The sequence below is a fragment of the Pogona vitticeps genome, chromosome 1 (genome assembly GCF_051106095.1).
Source record: "Pogona vitticeps strain Pit_001003342236 chromosome 1, PviZW2.1, whole genome shotgun sequence".
NCBI classification, from domain to species: Eukaryota; Metazoa; Chordata; class Lepidosauria; order Squamata; family Agamidae; genus Pogona; species Pogona vitticeps.
In genome coordinates, this window is record NC_135783.1 from 20548382 (window position 1) to 20565677 (window position 17296).

At 41.8% G+C, this 17296-nt stretch overlaps 1 protein-coding gene across 1 annotated transcript in view; it reads left to right on the forward strand.

The window, feature by feature from the left end:
- Positions 1–1012: 1012 nt before the first annotated feature.
- The window catches only part of PTK7 (protein tyrosine kinase 7 (inactive)), a 124354-nt gene continuing 108070 nt past the window's right edge, over positions 1013–17296 (forward strand). Inside the window, exon 1 of the mRNA XM_020796900.3 lies at positions 1013–1215. Within this exon, the coding sequence (XP_020652559.3) occupies positions 1170–1215 (46 nt within the window). The 5' untranslated portion in view covers positions 1013–1169. The remainder of the gene's footprint in view (positions 1216–17296) is intronic.

Consider the following 17296-nt stretch of genomic DNA (forward strand, 5'->3'; position numbering starts at 1 on the left):
GGCAGAGTACAATGAAAACAGATTAAAACATACAAAATAATTTATCAATTACACAGCTTAAAACATAATAAAATTAAGCAACTGAAAACTATTTGAAAGAATACCCTCGCAATACACATTTATTCATTTTATTTTAAATATTTTTACCCTGCCTTTCTCTTTCAAAAGAACCTAAGGCGGCTTCCATCATTAACTGACACACTAAGTATACAAATACTAAAAAGGATCCAACAAATATCCTAAAATTAGTAAACAAAAGCAACACCAAAAAACAAAATGCTGTTTGCAAATTATAAACCCAATATAACTTTAAATACTGTTTAACTGCATCCTGAGAGCAATGCAACTGATTAATAAAACATGGATTGCAATGCAAACTGGGGATGTGATAAATTTTACTTTTTCATTTAACTATATAGCATGGTAGCCGTTAGTACTGTGTAAGTTCCTCTCCAGCTTGTGGAGGGAGCATTTTATGTGTGCTTGCTGGAAAGCTTTCAGTGTGCATTTGTTGAACCCAACTTTTAAAGATTTTGAGCGTTGTGCCCCAAAACAATTGTGTGTGTGTGCTAGTGCTCACAACGTCCTTCTCATTAAAAGGTGGGCAAGATTTATGTACGCGTGATCAGACCTTGAGTGGGTGAGAAGAGAACTAGCGTTAAACCAGAACGTTACAGCAACGCGAGTAGATGCGTTTCTCCTCAGTAGTAAGCCCCATAGAACTCAACGCAGGTTTACTGCTACGTGAATTTAGACCCAAACGAAACAATCGCCCTTCTGACTAGAGCTTGGGATATTCTGCGGGCGCCGTGAGGGAGAAAGTCACCTCAGCCTTCCTGCAGGCGTCGCTCGCCAACCAAGGCAGGTAATTCGAAAGAAGAGGGGAAAAGTAAGTACAAACGGGCGGGTAAAGGAGTGGGTTCCGGCCTGCCTTGCAGGGAGCGGGATGCTCCTCCCGGCCGGAAGCTCCTCCTCATCCCGGGTGTGTGTGTGTGTAAGGGGTGGAGTGAGAAGAGTGCGGTGGCCGCTGGCAGCCCCGGGTGCAGGGAGTTGGGTGGCGGTTCCCTGAGCAGCATGGAGTGAAGGCGGGTGCTGCCCGGGCTTTGAGCTGGTGGCGCGCCGCGGAAGGGGAGAGCGCACAGAGAGAGAGAGAGAGAGTGCAGAGAGAGATGGCCGTGGCGATGGCGCGGGGGCTTCAGCTCCTGCTGCTTCTCGGTGAGTCTGAGGGAACGAGACGAGCAGGGCTTGGCCGGCCTGCCGGCCGCCCTCCCTGACCTGGCTTCGGGGAGGCGAGCCCGGGCCCCTCGAGGCGCCCCCCCCCCCGGGGTGTGTGTGCCTTCCCTTTTGCGCAAGGCTGCGAAGGGCGGCGCGGCTCTGCGCCTGGAGAGAGGTGGGGGGTGCGCGGGGAGAGGGAGCCGCAGGAATGTAACTGAAGGGGAAAGAAACGCGCGTTCCTCGGTTTTTTTTTTGTCTCTTCTGCCCCTCCACCCCCCCACCACCCAAGGAGGGAACTCGTGCTTAGGAACCCACTAGCACCCCGGGGCGCCCAGCCCTGGAGACCGAGGCAACCTGAGCGACTCTCCCGGGTCGTGCGGGCGCGCACGCCAGGAGGTGTGAGCGTGGCCATTCGTGTGTGTGTGTGTGTGTGTGTAAGCGCGAGAAGCGGCCGGCCAAGAGCGGCCGCCCTTCAGGAGGCTTCTTTTGTGTTCCGCCCGAGGGGGTTGGAGGGAGCTGGAAAAGGGGCCGCGGAGAGTCGGTCTCTTCTCCCTCGCTCGCTCTCTCCGGCCATTTGGTGCCAAGCCCCCCCCCCCCAGTGCAGTCTCTTTGCATCCGAAAAAGGGATTGCTATCCGCCTCCCCCCCCCCCCTCACCCGCAGCACTTTGGTTTTACACCCGCCGCCACAACAGTTACGCTCCCCCCCCCCCCCCGGACCCCGCGCCTGTTCATTAAAAACGAGGCCAGCAATTGCTCGGTGCCATTCAGACTGAACAGCAGGATCTTTCTCGAGCAGGCAGCCAGGCAACGTTTCCTCTTCTGGCTGCCTGTAACGTGCTGGTTGGAAACGGCTCCAGGGAGAGAGGGGTGTGTGTGTGTGTTTAGGCTGGCTGGAGCAACCCAGGATACACTCCAGTATTTTTCTTTTTAACAAGCGGACGCAAAGAAACATAAAATTACATTCCTGTCCTTTCATTGAGGTTCGTCCCTCCCCCCCCCCCCCCGAACTTTTTCGCTCGTTCTTTCTTTCCCTTTGTAGCAGCGTAAGGAAGGACTTTTGGTTGCACAGAGGGAGAATTAAAAGTTAGAGAAGGTCCTGTGTTTTGCAGTGCAAAACATGTCTGCTCAAGTGTAAATTCGATTGAATCAAAGGTAAGTATAGGTTGCTGTTTTGCTAGGCCAATGCTTTTGCAGAACTGTGGCCCTCTGCTGAGGAGAAGAATTTAAAGGTGTTCCGCCCCTTATAAGAGAAGCCTCAGTCTAATCTGTAGGATGCAGGCTGGGTCTCAAATTTAGACATGGATATGGTGAATTTGAATGTCAGTGCAGATTTTAGAAATACACTACAGCTTTCTAGGCAGTCTGATCACAGATTGGTTAGAGAAGCCCAGATTGTCAAATTGACTACTTGATAGACTTAATGTAACTCTGCAGAAAGATGAATTGATTACTTTAACTCAGTTTTCAATAGGTATTCCAAAGTTGAAATTTACAGACCACTTCTAATTAGGCAAATCTGTGTTTTACATTAGATCATTTTGAATACCTTTAGCACCTCTGGTTGATAATGTAATGATTCTCACATAATCCTGGGACAGGGTGTTGACATAAGGTCATGAACCTAACTATGAGTGGAATCTCTGTGTTAGGGAGTTCAACAAATATATATAATTGACACAAACAAGGAGTATGCTGGTTGCTTGTTGCCACGTTGTGCAACTGCTGTGCTATTCCAACTGTGTAGTTCCTTCATATGAACAAGCTAGAGGCAGATTTTCCAGTAGCTTAGATTTTGGAGCAGATAATCTTAACTGAAGAGACTGTATCACATGCTAGAGAATTAACTGGTACAGGTACAGTATTTGTCTGCCATAAGATGCAAGATAGGGCAGATCCCATTTTCACATTATTACTTTTATCCCACCCTTTCTTTGCAAAGCAGTAAAAATCCTTGTTCATATGCTGTGCTGCTCAGAGAGAAAATTACTCCAAGCTGTTCAATCTGAGATTTACAAAACTGTTGAATTCATGCAAGGGAGATTGCATTCCCTTTTTTCTTCTTTTCCCTTCAAACAGTGTTTTTAATTGAGGTTTCTCAGAGTGTAAATTAATATGTTGCTTTCCCTTTTTTGTGTGTACTTTGTTGTGTTTAACTTGAGTGTCATTCTCCAAAATTCTGGTTTCAGGGTACAGTATTTAATTTTCAAGATATAAAGTGGTGTATTATATACTCTGTAGGATTCAGGGATGCTTGATGTGAATGAGAAACCCACCTTGATATTTCTTTGAAGGTCTTCTGGAAGTGTGACATGTTTAATCACATAGATTCCTCAAGGATCATCTATTGGAAGTGGAGGAAGACAATGAGGGGGTTAGGGTTGCAGATGGAATCCTGATGGATTGGTTGGGGTAAACCTGTGCTGAAGAGCCAGATACAGTTTTTGAGGAAGCTCACTGGTTATATTTTGATTTTAAATTGTCTCTGCTCATCCTTTGGTGTCAAAAAGTCTTTGCAATTTCTGAGTTTCTGTGGTAGAAATGTGAATGAATTTAAGAGTTGTTGGCTCTTAAGTCATGATTTATGCAAATAAAAGTGTTGGCTTTTGTATTACTGACTAAAGCAGTGATGGGAATGTATGTCCTTTAGGTGTTGTTGAATTACAGTTCGCAGCAGCCTTAGCCAATGGTAGGGAAGGTTGGGATCTGCAGCCCAGCAGTGTCTGGAGAGCAACACTTCACACAAACCTTTTTTTATTGTTTTCCATCAGTCTTTTGTCCCCTTTTGGTCAGTTTAATTCTGAGATCTGTTTCAGAAAGTATTGTTTTATAAAGTATTGTTTCAGAAAGTATTCCAGTCTTCAAAAGCTTATGTCAAATAAAACTGGTTTTAAGGCACCACAAGATTTTTTTTTTGTTGGTTTTGTTCAACAGACTGACATAACTCCATTCTACTGTTTATTAACTGTTTGGTTAATAAATTGGTTTGCAACTTACTTTACTCCTCAGTAATTTTCATTACATTTTCGTTCTGAATAGTTTGATGAAACAGTATACTCATTCGCTGAAATCCTTTGCTTTGCATAGCAAGTTGCAACTAGAGTAGCCCTATTGTTCAGAGAAGGGCGACCAGGATGATCAGAGGGCTGGAAACCAAGCCTTATGAGGAAAGGCTGAAAGAATTGGGCATGTTTAGCCTTGAGAAAAGAAGGCTGAGGGATGATATGATAGCACTTTTCAAATATTTGAAAGGCTGTGATACAGAGAAGGGGCAGGATCTGTTCCCACTCATCGTAGAGTGTAGGACACTCAACTATGGGCTCAAGTTAAAGGAAGCCAGATTTCAGCTGAATATCAGGGAAAACCTCCTAACTGTTAGAGCAGTGCAACAGTAGAATCAGTTACCTTGGGAGTTGGTGAGTACCCCACACTGGAGGCATTCAAGAAAAACTTGAATAATCACCTGGCAGATATGCTTTGATTGTATTCCTGCATTGAGCAGGGGGTTGGACTTGATGGCCTTGTAGTCTTCTTCCAACTTCACTTTTCTGTGATTCTATGATTCTGTGAACCAATAGAACTTATGGAGACGTTGATTATCAAATTCCCACTGATTCAGTGTGCTCGTTCTAGTTGCAAATTACTGTGCTAACCAACAGGATTGTAGCCTATACAGTACGTCTGGGTTGAAAAGTGGATGCACTTTTACAGTAAAACATTTTATGTCTCCCCAGTCTTTCTCTTACTGGTAATTCCTTGCAGAGCGGCTGCTGCTTAACTGTATGTTCCTTTTCTTCCTATAGCCATTTAGTGATGCTATTTTCTCAAGTGCATTCTTCTAAATGCATTGCTAAGCATCAGAGAACAGTATAATTACACAAGTACCAAGAAGATCAGAGACTGAGGGGAAATCCACTATCCCTTGCAGCTTTTATGGTTGAGTGAAGGTGTTGTCTGTTTGGTTTTGGAATCTTAGGCACAGAAAACATTTACTCACTCTCAAATTGGCAGAGGTTTTAATGAACACATTCTAGGTCTTGCAGGTCTGTTGACTTTGCGTTTATGGCATATGGATTAAAATCCAGATATAAAATGGTTCAGTTGGAGGCAGAGGTTGTGTGTCTTCATTAACAGAGCAAGTTAATGTGGTTAACAAAGCAAGTATCTGTGGCCAAATAATCACTTCATAATAAAATCCTCAAGTCCTAGTGAGTTCAGTGGAATTTACTTGCATGAACTTTAATCCTTTAAAACTCCTAGTCTAAGACAGTGTTTTAGAAAACCATGTATATTTGTGCTCTTGTGAAACACAAATTCATCAATGTAGAATACTCAAGGGGCTGGTCCTCCTGCCTGTTTATTGTACGTGATAGAAATTTCAGTGGTTTGGGTTTGCCAAAATGGCAGCTTGTGTTGCCATTAGTTTATCTCGCTATCAGCAGGACAAAATTAAGGAGGCACCATTCTCAAAATCATAGACCTGGAACAGACTCCCAATCCAACTTCCCACCCAGAGATGTTTTACATAGGAGAAAGCAAAGCTAAAATAATAGTGCCCATTCTGAATCCCACTACTCTAAGGCATGAGGTTGGAGAATTATATTTAGTGTAATGCTCAGTATTTGCCTGCCAACACTTGGGATTATATGGCACTGAATAAACTTGACTGAGGAGTGTGTGAAAGTTATAAGGAATGTGTCTGTATCCTCTTTTAAGCATCTTATAAAATAACAAGCAGAAAATGTTAGAAATGTGGCTAGAAGTACAGTTGGCTTAAAATATACAGTGGTGCCTCGCTAGACAGTTACCCCGCATGACAGTTTTTTTTGCTAGACATTGACTTTTTGCGATCGCTATAGCGATTCACAAAACAGTGGTTCCTGTGGGGGAATTTCGCTGGACAATGTTTGGTCCCTGCTTCGCAAGCCGATTTTCGCTAGACAGTGATTTGACAGTTCCCTCCGCGCTCACAAAACGGGTGTTTTTGGGACCTAAGCTTCGCAAGACAGCTATTTAAATAAAGTGGCTTTCCTATGGCCAATCTTTGCTAGACAATGACGCTTCTTCCCCATTGGAATGCATTAAACAGGTTACAGTGCATTCCAGTAGGGAAATGCTTTTCGCTAGGCAATGATTTAGCTAAACAGCGACTTCAGTGGGATGGATTATCATCGTCTAGCGAGGCACCACTGTCTGTAAGTTCTTACACTGGCTAGTTGAACAATTGATAGAATATTTAAACAACATGCTAACTTGTTAATGAGTAGTGCCTGAATGATCAGAATATGTCAGTACTGTATATATTGGTTAGATACACAGTCTTGTGTAATGTTGCCATATAAGAAAGATGTTATCTTAATTGTTCTTAGCCACTGACATTAGTGGATTTAAGGTAGTCATGGCTATCTTGTCCTGCTTAAAAGGAATAAGAAATTGGAAGTGGTTTACCAGCACAGTATTTCTTAACCTTTTCTTTGGCCACAGCCATAAATACAATATGAAAGAAATATAATCCAAACCAGGATTGTGTAAGTTGCATAATGGACCTTAAAAGGTGGTATGTGAAGAATTGTTTCCAGTCTGTGGGCCTCTTCAAATGGCTGCACCAGCTGAAGCTAGGATTGATTTGCAATGATTTTGCTTGGCCTCTTTCAATATGGTAGTCTTCTGATGTTTTGAATTACAGTATAGCTCGTTCATGGAAGGTGAAGTCCAAAACAGAGGACATCACGTTTGTTAACATTGATTTATGGCAGGCAGTGAAAAGGCAGATTTCTTTGCGGACATTAAGTAATTAGAGCTAGTTAAAACTATGCTAAATTCTGATACTTACATTTCTGAAACATTTTGGTGTGGTTTAACTGGAAAGAATTAAGTTACTTGCTTAACTTGCTAAATGAAATAAATGGGACTTGAAATTTGCCTAGATTATGTCCATCGTAGTAGGCATCCTTCAGTCTCGAAAGACTATGGTATCGTGCTCTGTATGGAGGACTTGGAACAGCGTCTAGTGTGGCTGAGGAGGCCAATTCGAGAGTGACAATCCCTTCCACACTGGAGACAAATCCAATCTGTCCCCTGTCCAGCTCCCTGGTTTTGCTTCCTTTGTGACTTCCTCTTTGCCTCAGCCTGCTGGACAAGGGTCTCTTCAAATTGGGAGAGGCCGTGATGTACTGCCTGCCTCCAGGCTGAACGATCAGATGTCAGAGTTTCCCATCTGTTGAGGTCTATTCCTAAGGCCTTCAGATCCCGCTTGCAGATGTCCTTGTATCGCAGCTGTGGTCTCCCTCTGGGGCGATTTCCCTGCACTAATTCTCCATATAGGAGATCCTTTGGAATCCGACCATCAGCCATTCTCACAACGTGCCCAAGCCAGCGTAGACGTCGCTGTTTCAGTAATGTATGCATGCTGAAAATTCCAGCTCGTTCTAGGACTACTCTATTTGGAACTCTGTCCTGCCAGGTGATACCAAAAATCCGTCGTAGGCAACGCATATGGAAGGTGTTCAGCTTCCTCTCCTGCCGGGCACAAAGTGTCCAGGACTCGCTGCAGTGCAGGAGTGTGCTCAGGACACAGGCTCTATAGACCTGGATCTTGGTATGTGTTGTCAGTTTCTTATTGAGCCATACTCTCTTTGTGAGTCTAGAGAACATGGTGGCTGCTTTCCCAATGCGTTTATCCAGCTCGACATCTAGAGAGAGGGTGTCAGAGATGGTTGAGCCAAGGTACACAAAGTCATGAACAACCTCCAATTCTTGTGTGGAGATGGTAATAGAGGGAGGTGAGTCCACACCCTGGCCCATGACTTGTGTTTTCTTCAGGCTGATTGTTAGTCCAAAGTCTTGGCAGGCCTTGCTGAAACGGTTCATGAGTTGTTGGAGGTCTTCAGCAGAGTGGGCAACAATGGCTGCATCGTCTGCAAAGAGGAAGTCCCTCATGCATTTCAGTTGGACTTTGGTCTTCGCTCTCAATCTAGAGAGATTAAAGAGCTTTCCATCTGATCTAGTCCGGAGATAGACACCTTCTGTTGCAGTTCCAAAGGCATGCTTCAGCATGACAGCAAAAAAGATCCCAAAAAGTGTTGGTGCGAGGACACAGCCCTGTTTCACTCCGCTTCGGATGTCAAAGGGATCTGATGTTGAGCCGTCAAAAACTACAGTGCCTTTCATTCCATCGTGGAAGGACCTGATGATGTTAAGGAGACGAGGTGGACATCCAATCTTGGGAAGTATTTTGAAAAGGCCATCCCTGCTAACCAAGTCAAATGCTTTTGTAAGGTCTATGAAGGCCACTAAGAGTGGCTGTTGTTGTTCCCTGCATTTCTCCTGCAACTGTCGGAGGGAGAATACCATGTCAGTGGTGGATCTATTTGCTCGAAATCCACACTGTGATTCCGGATAGACTCTGTCTGCAAGCACCTGGAGCCTCTTCAGCACAACACGGGCAAGCAGCTTCCCTACAACGCTAAGAAGAGAGATACCACGGTAGTTATTGCAGTCACCCCTGTCACCTTTGTTCTTGTACAACGTGACAATGTTTGCGTCCTTCATGTCCTGTGGTACTCCACCTTCCCTCCAGCAGAGACAAAAGATTTCATACAGTTCGGTGATGATGATCTCCTTACCGCATTTCAGCACTTCAACAGGGATGTTGTCCCTTCCAGGTGCCTTGCCAGAGGTGAGGGAATCCAAGGCCGCATTTATTTCTGCTAGGGTTGGTTCGCTGTCCAGCTCTTCCAAGACAGGCAGGCACTCAATGTTATTTAATGCTTCTTCGGTTACTACATTCTTTCTGGAATATAGCTCGGAGTAGTGCTGCACCCAGCGTTCCATCTGCTGTGCTCGGTCCTGGATGATCACACCTGTAGTAGACTTTAAGGGAGCAGATTTCTTCTGTAATGGACCTAAGGCCTGCTTGATACCATCATACATTCCTTTGATGTTACCTGTGTCCGCTGCTATCTGTATCTGAGAGCAAAGCTGAAGCCAATAGTCATTGGAGCATCTCCTGGCAGCCTGTTGGACTTGGCTACGAGCGGCTCGAAGAGCTTGCAGGTTGTACTCGCTAGGACAGGCTTTGTATGCTGCTAGAGCTCTTCTCTTATCCTCAATGGCTGGCATTAACTCCTCCGAATGGGCTTCGAACCAGTCAGCCATCTTTCTGGTCTTCTTGCCGAAGGTGGACAAGGCGGTGTTGTAGACAGTGTTCTTGAAGTGTTCCCATCGTTCAGGTGCATTTACATTAGCTGGACCTGGAAGGGTTTCCTCGAGTGCTTGGGCAAATTCCTTCACTTTTCTTTGATCGCGAGTCTTGTTGATGTCAATACGTGGTCTTCCTTCCTTTTTCATGTGATACAATTTCTTTGTTCGCAGTTTTACTCTACTACACACCAGGGAGTGATCGGTATCGCAATCAGCACTCTGGTAGCTGCGTGTGATCATAACACTAGGAAGGCTAGAACGTAGAAGCAAAGCCGTAAAAAAAACTTGGGGTGTTAGCAAAAAGAACTCCAACAGCACCAGGAAGTATACTGTAAATTCTAAATTAATATGTGCCACTGGCCAAATTCCTTTTACATAGCTAGGCAAATAGTGTATTTTTGGAGGCAAATTACTCCAAATTAAAAAAATCACTGTAGACATTATCAGCTATATGCTGAGTCACACAACTAAAAGTATGCAGCAGATAGTGTCTGTGATTATTTCTTAATTTAAGACAGTTTACCTCCAGAAGTTACAATGTTTGCGTTATGCCAACATAACTAGTCATGAAGACATAAGCCATCAAGTCTGTTCTCACTGATGGAAACCATGTTAGGATTTCCTGGGTTATACTAAAGGGAGCATTCTGAACTACGTACGTGTTGTTGGGTTCTAAAGTATTGGCTTGCTGTGAATAAGATAGTTTGTAATTTGTATCTGTTGCAAGGACTGGGGAATAGTGAGAAACAGCACAGTGAGAGCAGTCTGTGTAGTGTAAGAACTGGGGGCTGGAACCAGATTTAGTTGAATGCAGGTCCCATTGCAATCCATGGGACTTGTTAATTTCACTGGGACTTGGGTTCAGTTAAATAAGTGTGACTAATTCAGAGACCTCATATGCTAGAAAGATGTTTGCATTTCTGTATAGCATAGCAGAGGTTATTTGTGAAGCTGAACAGAACAAAAACACATGTGAAACTGATTAAAGGCTGGGTTGGTTTATATACAGTGTATGGTGCTGTGGCAGTCACATCCCTGAGGGTGACTTTTATATCCTTCTGGAGTTCTAAACATATAAACTGGAAAATGCGAATGGCTGCCTGCTAGTTTGGGATTCTGCTATAGGAGTTGCTGTTTATGTCATTTAGAGTAAATGCAGAAAAATACACTATATGCCTGAATGCGTTACATTTCTAAAGTACTTAAATATTAAGCTGTTCCTCAAAATAGTGCCAAGGGCAAGTAAGCACAAGTACGAGAATAACCCATGAAAGAAGGGTGGGAATGCATGGAAATGAAGCTGGTGTGATTAGTTAAATTATAGGGCAGAAATGTGGGCATAGCTGGATGGAATAGCAGCAATCTTTGAAGTAAGGTAGCTGTTAAGTTGTAAAAGCAGTCCTTATACTACCCTTTCACCAGAGGTAACATCTGTAGAGTGCTGTTGAGCTGAGACATGACTGGTAGGCCCAGCCAAATACAGGGGGAATTGCACTCTTCAGATTACATTTATTTTCATGCGGAGTCATGTGGGTGTGAGTATTAAAAGTGTGTGGGAAAGCGGACACCTTTTAAAAATTTATAAATTCACAACTAGCAAGTCTTTGGCTGCTGTCCTGGAGTTTTGAAAATGTTTTCCGTTTCAGATAACAAAAGCTGTACAGTGGTCCCTCAACTTACAGACGGCTCCACTTACAGACTTTTTGAGTTACAGACTTCTCTGGCTGCAAAATTTAGATTCGACTTGCAGCCAGAGAATCCACTTACAGACCAGAAAAAACCAAAATGGAATAAAAATAGAATAAAAACCACTGGTTATGGGATTAATCGGTTTTCAGTGCATTGTAGGTCAATGGAGATTCGACTTACAGACTTTTTGACTTGCAGCCACCATTTGAATACGGATTAATTCCTTAAGTAGAGGGTCCACTGTATCTACATAAACTGTCTCTAGAAGCTGTGGGTAGTAGGAATGCTTTGGTGTTCCAGCTATCGCTTCTTGACTCCAAATCCCACTGTCCCTAGCCAGCATAACCAGTGGCCATGGGAGTTGTAGTTCAACAAAATATGGAGAAACACACCCCTCACTCTTGTGAGGCAAGGGCAAGGTGACTCTCTCTGCCTTTGTTTGCCATTTAGTACAAGTGACAACAAACATTTCAACTTCCAGTATTTACAAAGGAAGTGCTGGACAGATTTCAGTGTAAATGATTACAGTAATATTCTCAGCTTTTGGAGTACTTAAATTTTATAATTGCTTTGAATAATGTGCTAGATGCTGCACAAATAACAAACAGTTTATAGCATTGTTATTGCAAAATAGCACCTTGGGATGATAAATTCATACGAAGATGTACACGGATTTGTTACATTAATTAAGCTGAATATATTTTGTTGTTGAATGTGGATTAACCACTAGCATGACTGAGGGTGTTTCTGTAAATGTGATCCTTGTTGCAGGCAAGTTGGAGCTGCTGTTTATCCAACTATAGAGCTTTAAGCATGTGTATGCTTTGAGCACAATGCCCTTGGGAGGGAAGGAAGGAAGGAAGGGCTATGTTAAAGAATTCCTACAGATGCCTGTGATAAAGCGCTTTGATGTGAAGGATACCCAGTCCTCACCTTTTTCACACTGTCTTGATAACTGTCCTTTCCTAATAATCCTTTGTGTGTCATGTTGGAAGAGGAGGAGATGTGGTGATGTCACAAAGACTTCTCATTCTCCTTTGCTTACAAGAGGTGTTTAAAATGTCAATAGCCATGGGAGTAACTAGCGTGACAGGGGAAAGGAAGAGGAGAATAGGGGGGAAAAAAAGCTATACTGTATCTAAAAGAGTTATGTGACTCCTCCTTCCAATCCCCCCTCTAAAGAAAACATACAAGTGTAAATGCACATGCATATACCAACCTATATGATGAGTCGTATATTATTCTGTATGCAAATAAGGTTTGAACTGAAGCACTGTGCTTCAAAACAGGAAAAAGGTGGAAGAAGTCTTATGGTGCCTTTAAAATAAAGAGATTTATTTTAGCATGAGTTCTAGTGAATTAGAGTCCTGTTCTTCAGATGCACACCCAAGAAAATGGATTGTAATCCACAAAAGTTTATGCTGAAGTAAATCTAAGCTACAAGATCTTCAAACCTTCTTTTCTTTTCTATCATGTTGTGGAAGACTAATATAGCTACTTGACCTCACGGACAATTGATACTTGTTTCTGTATGTCTTGTCAAAATCATGCTCATAAAGATTAATATTCTTTCCTAAGTTTTGTGGCTATCCCTTAAGAAACATTTTCCATTCATCCCTGGTAACTGAGGTTACAAATACCAAATACTTACTGAATTAACATATGACTGAAACAGTTCTGTAAAGTAATGACCATGTACTTCTCAGTAGATGAGGCAATTTAAATCTATCACAGATGGATAGAACAAGCTAAATTATTTTCCCAGACAAAACTGCTTCTCTTTAGAAGCCTCAACCCATCTCCTGGCACTGATTATCTTTAAAGCCCTACCAGGAGAAAAATAGTTTTAAGTGCTGTTTTAGGAAGAAAAGTAAGATGAGAAAGTTTGATCTGACATAAAGATGTCTTGCAACTGTGTCTTTTTTTTTCTTTTCAACTAAATAGCCTATGAGAATAACAGGGAAAAGTATGTTTTTGCCATGATCTGTGTGGGGAGCTGTAAAAAAATAAGGTTTTAAAGCTATTTTAGAACAGAAGTCATTGCAGAATGCACCGTGGAGAAATGAGGGGTTTCCCATGACTTTGTTTAGGCAGCAGACAGGAACACTGCTAATTAGTAGAAACAAAAAGTGCATTTGTACAAACTGCTTCTTAACAAACAATACTCAAGCAAAGTTTTTTAGTTGTAAAAAGAAGCAGAACGAGTTTTTGAATATAATATCTATAGGCGCACAACTCTGCTCCCACAGACACATTCAGTGTTAGTAAACATCTAACTTTTGTGTTGTAAACAAGAGTTGGAAGTGACAAATGATTTTATTTAACTGAATAGAGAATACACATTACAGCTGAGTGCTTTTCAAAACCCAAGTTCTCAAGAGTTCATTAGTGTGCCAAATATGCAGTTCTTTGCAAGAATGCGTGTGTAAAGAAGCATTTATGAATAACAGCACACTTCAAAGACTGAAACCTTGCCCTGCCCAGGAACACTTTGGCAGGTATCACAGGCTCTCTCTGTAGCAGGTGTGGGGACAGGAAGAGGATTGTGTCTGAGAATATTAGCAAGAACCAGAGAGAAAGAGAGAGGTTCTTGTGATGTCTAAACAAGAGAAAAATTGAATATAGTATTACTAAGTAACATCTTGTAAGAACATTACCCTCAAATTAATTAAGTGCCCATAAGATAAATACTTTAAAAATGCATCCAGGAATCATGTTTTAACCTTCCTTCTCCTCCTGCTGTCATTATGAACAACACCAAACAAAAGAGGAAGGGAAAGCATAAGTAACACTGGGAGATTTCTGAGACAAAATTTGAAAGAGATCAAGCTGATGAAAAGTGTTTAGTCTGCAGAAACCTGCACAGGGCTCTAAAACAGAAATCTTTGGGGGGGGACATTGATTCACAGTCACCATAAGTGGGCAATGACCGGACAATATGTAGCAAATTAAACGACCTATCAACTTTTAGCAGTTTTTTTTAAAAAAGAAACCGATATTGTTGCTTCTTTACTCCTTGAGGATTCAGCAAGAAGACAAAATATGAACATTGATGTAAATAAATATTAAAACTGCCAATAAATTCTTTCCCAACCTATTGCGTTCCATTCATTTGAACTCATTAGCAGGTGACCTCTAACCTGTGTATAAGCTTGCACAGTATTTGTAACACAGCTGTACAGGGGATCTTTTAACCTTGACAGTACCACATCAGAGCAAATCTGTCACAGTAATATAGACTCAAGCCTGTCCTGTTTCTCGAGAAGTGTTTATCACACAAGAATAAAAACATATGCAAAATGATCACTTGGCTGCTCTAATGACTGCCAGCCTCCAAGCTGGGTACAGAGATGATACAACCGAAGAATATTTAGGTTATTGTCTTCTTTTATAAAGATAAAGATGAAAACATATTTTAGAATTGTTCTCACGCAAAGAAAATCAGCCACTGGAATTGGGAGAGAACTCTGCATTTCTAAACATGTATCAAAACATTTGGAAGATGTGTATTTTTTTTTAAAAAAATAAAACACCTGTAATTCTACAAAAAAAATGAGCTACTTGTGACTCCATTTATTTAATGAGGGTGCTAACTTTCAAAGCCAGTGATCCTTTGATCGCTTAAGTGAATGGAATGTGGGTGGAATGGAGTGGGAGTGAACCTCACAGAGAGGGGAGTCCGGGATGCAGGAGAGAAAAATCACAGAAAGGCAAGCGAGAGAGACATACATTGAAGGAGACTGAAGATAGGAATGTCAGGAAAAACAGGCCTCTAAATGTTTCCATACTTCTTCAAGAAAAGAATAAAACAACTCAGTTCCCAATATTTAAATTCAACACTAGTTTCTTTATTAAGAATTATTCCTCCCAAATTCCTACAACTTACAGAGCAAGAAAGACTTTGAAATAGGAACAATGCATTGAAAAATCCAACATATAAGATATTTATAAGAAACCACAAGAAATCAGCTCTTCCCTTTCCTCCCCTCACCCCAATAGTGGGATGGATGGATTTACTAACTGTACGGCTTTACTTCGTCTTTGCTTAGCATAGTTGCCTTTGAGGGCTCTTAGGAATTCCATCCTTGGATTGCTGCAAGGCAGCCATTCAGCCTGATACTGTGTACTTACCCCTTGTGTGTGGTACTTCTCAAAGTCTGATGGTTCAGGAAGGAAGGATTGCAAAGTGTTGACTTCTTAAAGTTTGAGTTTTCTAGAAGGAGGATTGCAAATCTGTGGACAAGACATAGAGGATCAGTGTGCTGGAACAACTTGTTTTCTGGCAAATTTGCAGTAGAGCACTAGAACTGCAGACATAAATATTTCTGAAATCAAGCTTGCTATGTAGTCATGGATCAAATGGAGTATGTTCTATCTTAGTATCTTTCTTTTGGCAGCGAATTAATTTTCTCCTACTTTGATAGTTATGCCTCTAGCTTTTTTTTCTCTCTGAAGCAGAAACTGCCTCACCAATATTCATTAGCCAGGGTATTAAGCTGGAAGCCATTTTAAATGAACAAGACAAAGAACATTAATGGAAATGTGTCTTGTTCTGGTACAGTACTCTTTCTCCTTTGTCCCCAGTTGTATTTCACCTTTTGCTCTAAATTAATAAAACACTCTGTTATCATTATTATTGATAATGTGCCATCTGTTTCCTTCAGAGGCAATCCCCTGTTAAAGGTGTTACATGACAGATGCACATCATAGGAGTCTCTTGCCTAGCAAGGCAGTGCACTTAGGAAGAAACAGCAGGGCCCTTTCTGAAGAGTTGGGAGGATTCCCATATATGTGTGTGAAGCTGTCATGTCACAAGACACCTGGTTGAATCTTAGAGAGAAAGGAAATGTTTGGGATCAAAGGACCTCAATCAGCCTGTCTAAGAAAGGTGATTGTCTTTAAACTATTTATAGTATTATATTCAGTGATCAGGTGGAGAGAATGATGTGGAGCTGTCACATCACACAAGATCATGCTCCCATTCCATGAAAAATGAAAAGTTGAGTTGGAAAACCAACTTGTAACTTGTATAAAATAGATGTGATCATGAGTGTGAGTAGACTGCTTGCAGGAGTAGGGTCTTTTTCTTTTTGATTAGTGAACTCTTACCAATCACAGAAGACTACTGTATGCTGGTCTATAAGGTCATTATCTCTTTGTGCAAGGGATGCAGGGTGAGGATTATTGGGCAGCACAACTTTGGAAAACACTCTCTGTGTTACTGTATTTAAAACATACATAACTTGTAGACTTCAGGATAGCAGTTCTGGAAGCTTGGGTGTAATAGTCCATTTAGAGAGAGTGTGCGCGTAGAAGTAACATTCAAAACTGTCTGCTCTTTTTTACGACTAAAAGCCTTTGCTCTGGCATTGCTTGTTATCTCTTTGAAAAGCAGGCTAGTTCTTGCACAAATGTACCTTTTGTTTGTGCTAATTAGCAGTTTCCCTGTTGGCTGCCTGAGCGAAGTCATTGGAAACAAGCTTCATCTAAGAGAAACCCTTGATTTCTCTACAGTGCATTCTGCAGTGATCTCTGTTCTTCTAAAATAGCTCTTCTATTTTACAGCTCCCCACACTGATCATGGTGAAAATACACTTTTCCTTACGATTCTCATATATTTTTAGTTGAAAAGAAAAGGAAAAAAGTCCCACTTGCAAGATGTCTTTATGTCATTTTTAAAAGTAGTGTTATTGTTTTATAAACCGTTTGCCTTTTTAATCTGCTGTCATGAATTCTATGGGGCTAAAGGTAAAAACCTCATTGGTAGAGATAATTTAAAAGAATATATTGTTTATCCTCACTAAAGAAAGCCATGGCCTTTACGTTGCAAAGTCTGGGCAAGCCTTTTGGAGGCAATGAATTCATAGGGTTGCCATAAGAGGAAGCAAAGTGATAGCACATAATAAAGCAGAATCAGAAAGCGGAAAGCTGTTGTGTTGACTAAATTGTTGCACTTAGATTCCACAAAATCATTGGGACTACAGTTGATTTACCCTGTTGATTCAAGTGATATTGTACAGTGGTGCCTTGCTTAACGATTACCTCGTTAAACGACGAATCCGCTTGACGATTAGGTTTTTGCAATTGCAAAGCATTGTTCTAATGGGAAAAAAACCGCTTTATGATGATAGGTTCCCTGCTTCGGGAACCAAATTTTTCGCTTTATGACGATCAAAACAGCTGATCGTCGGG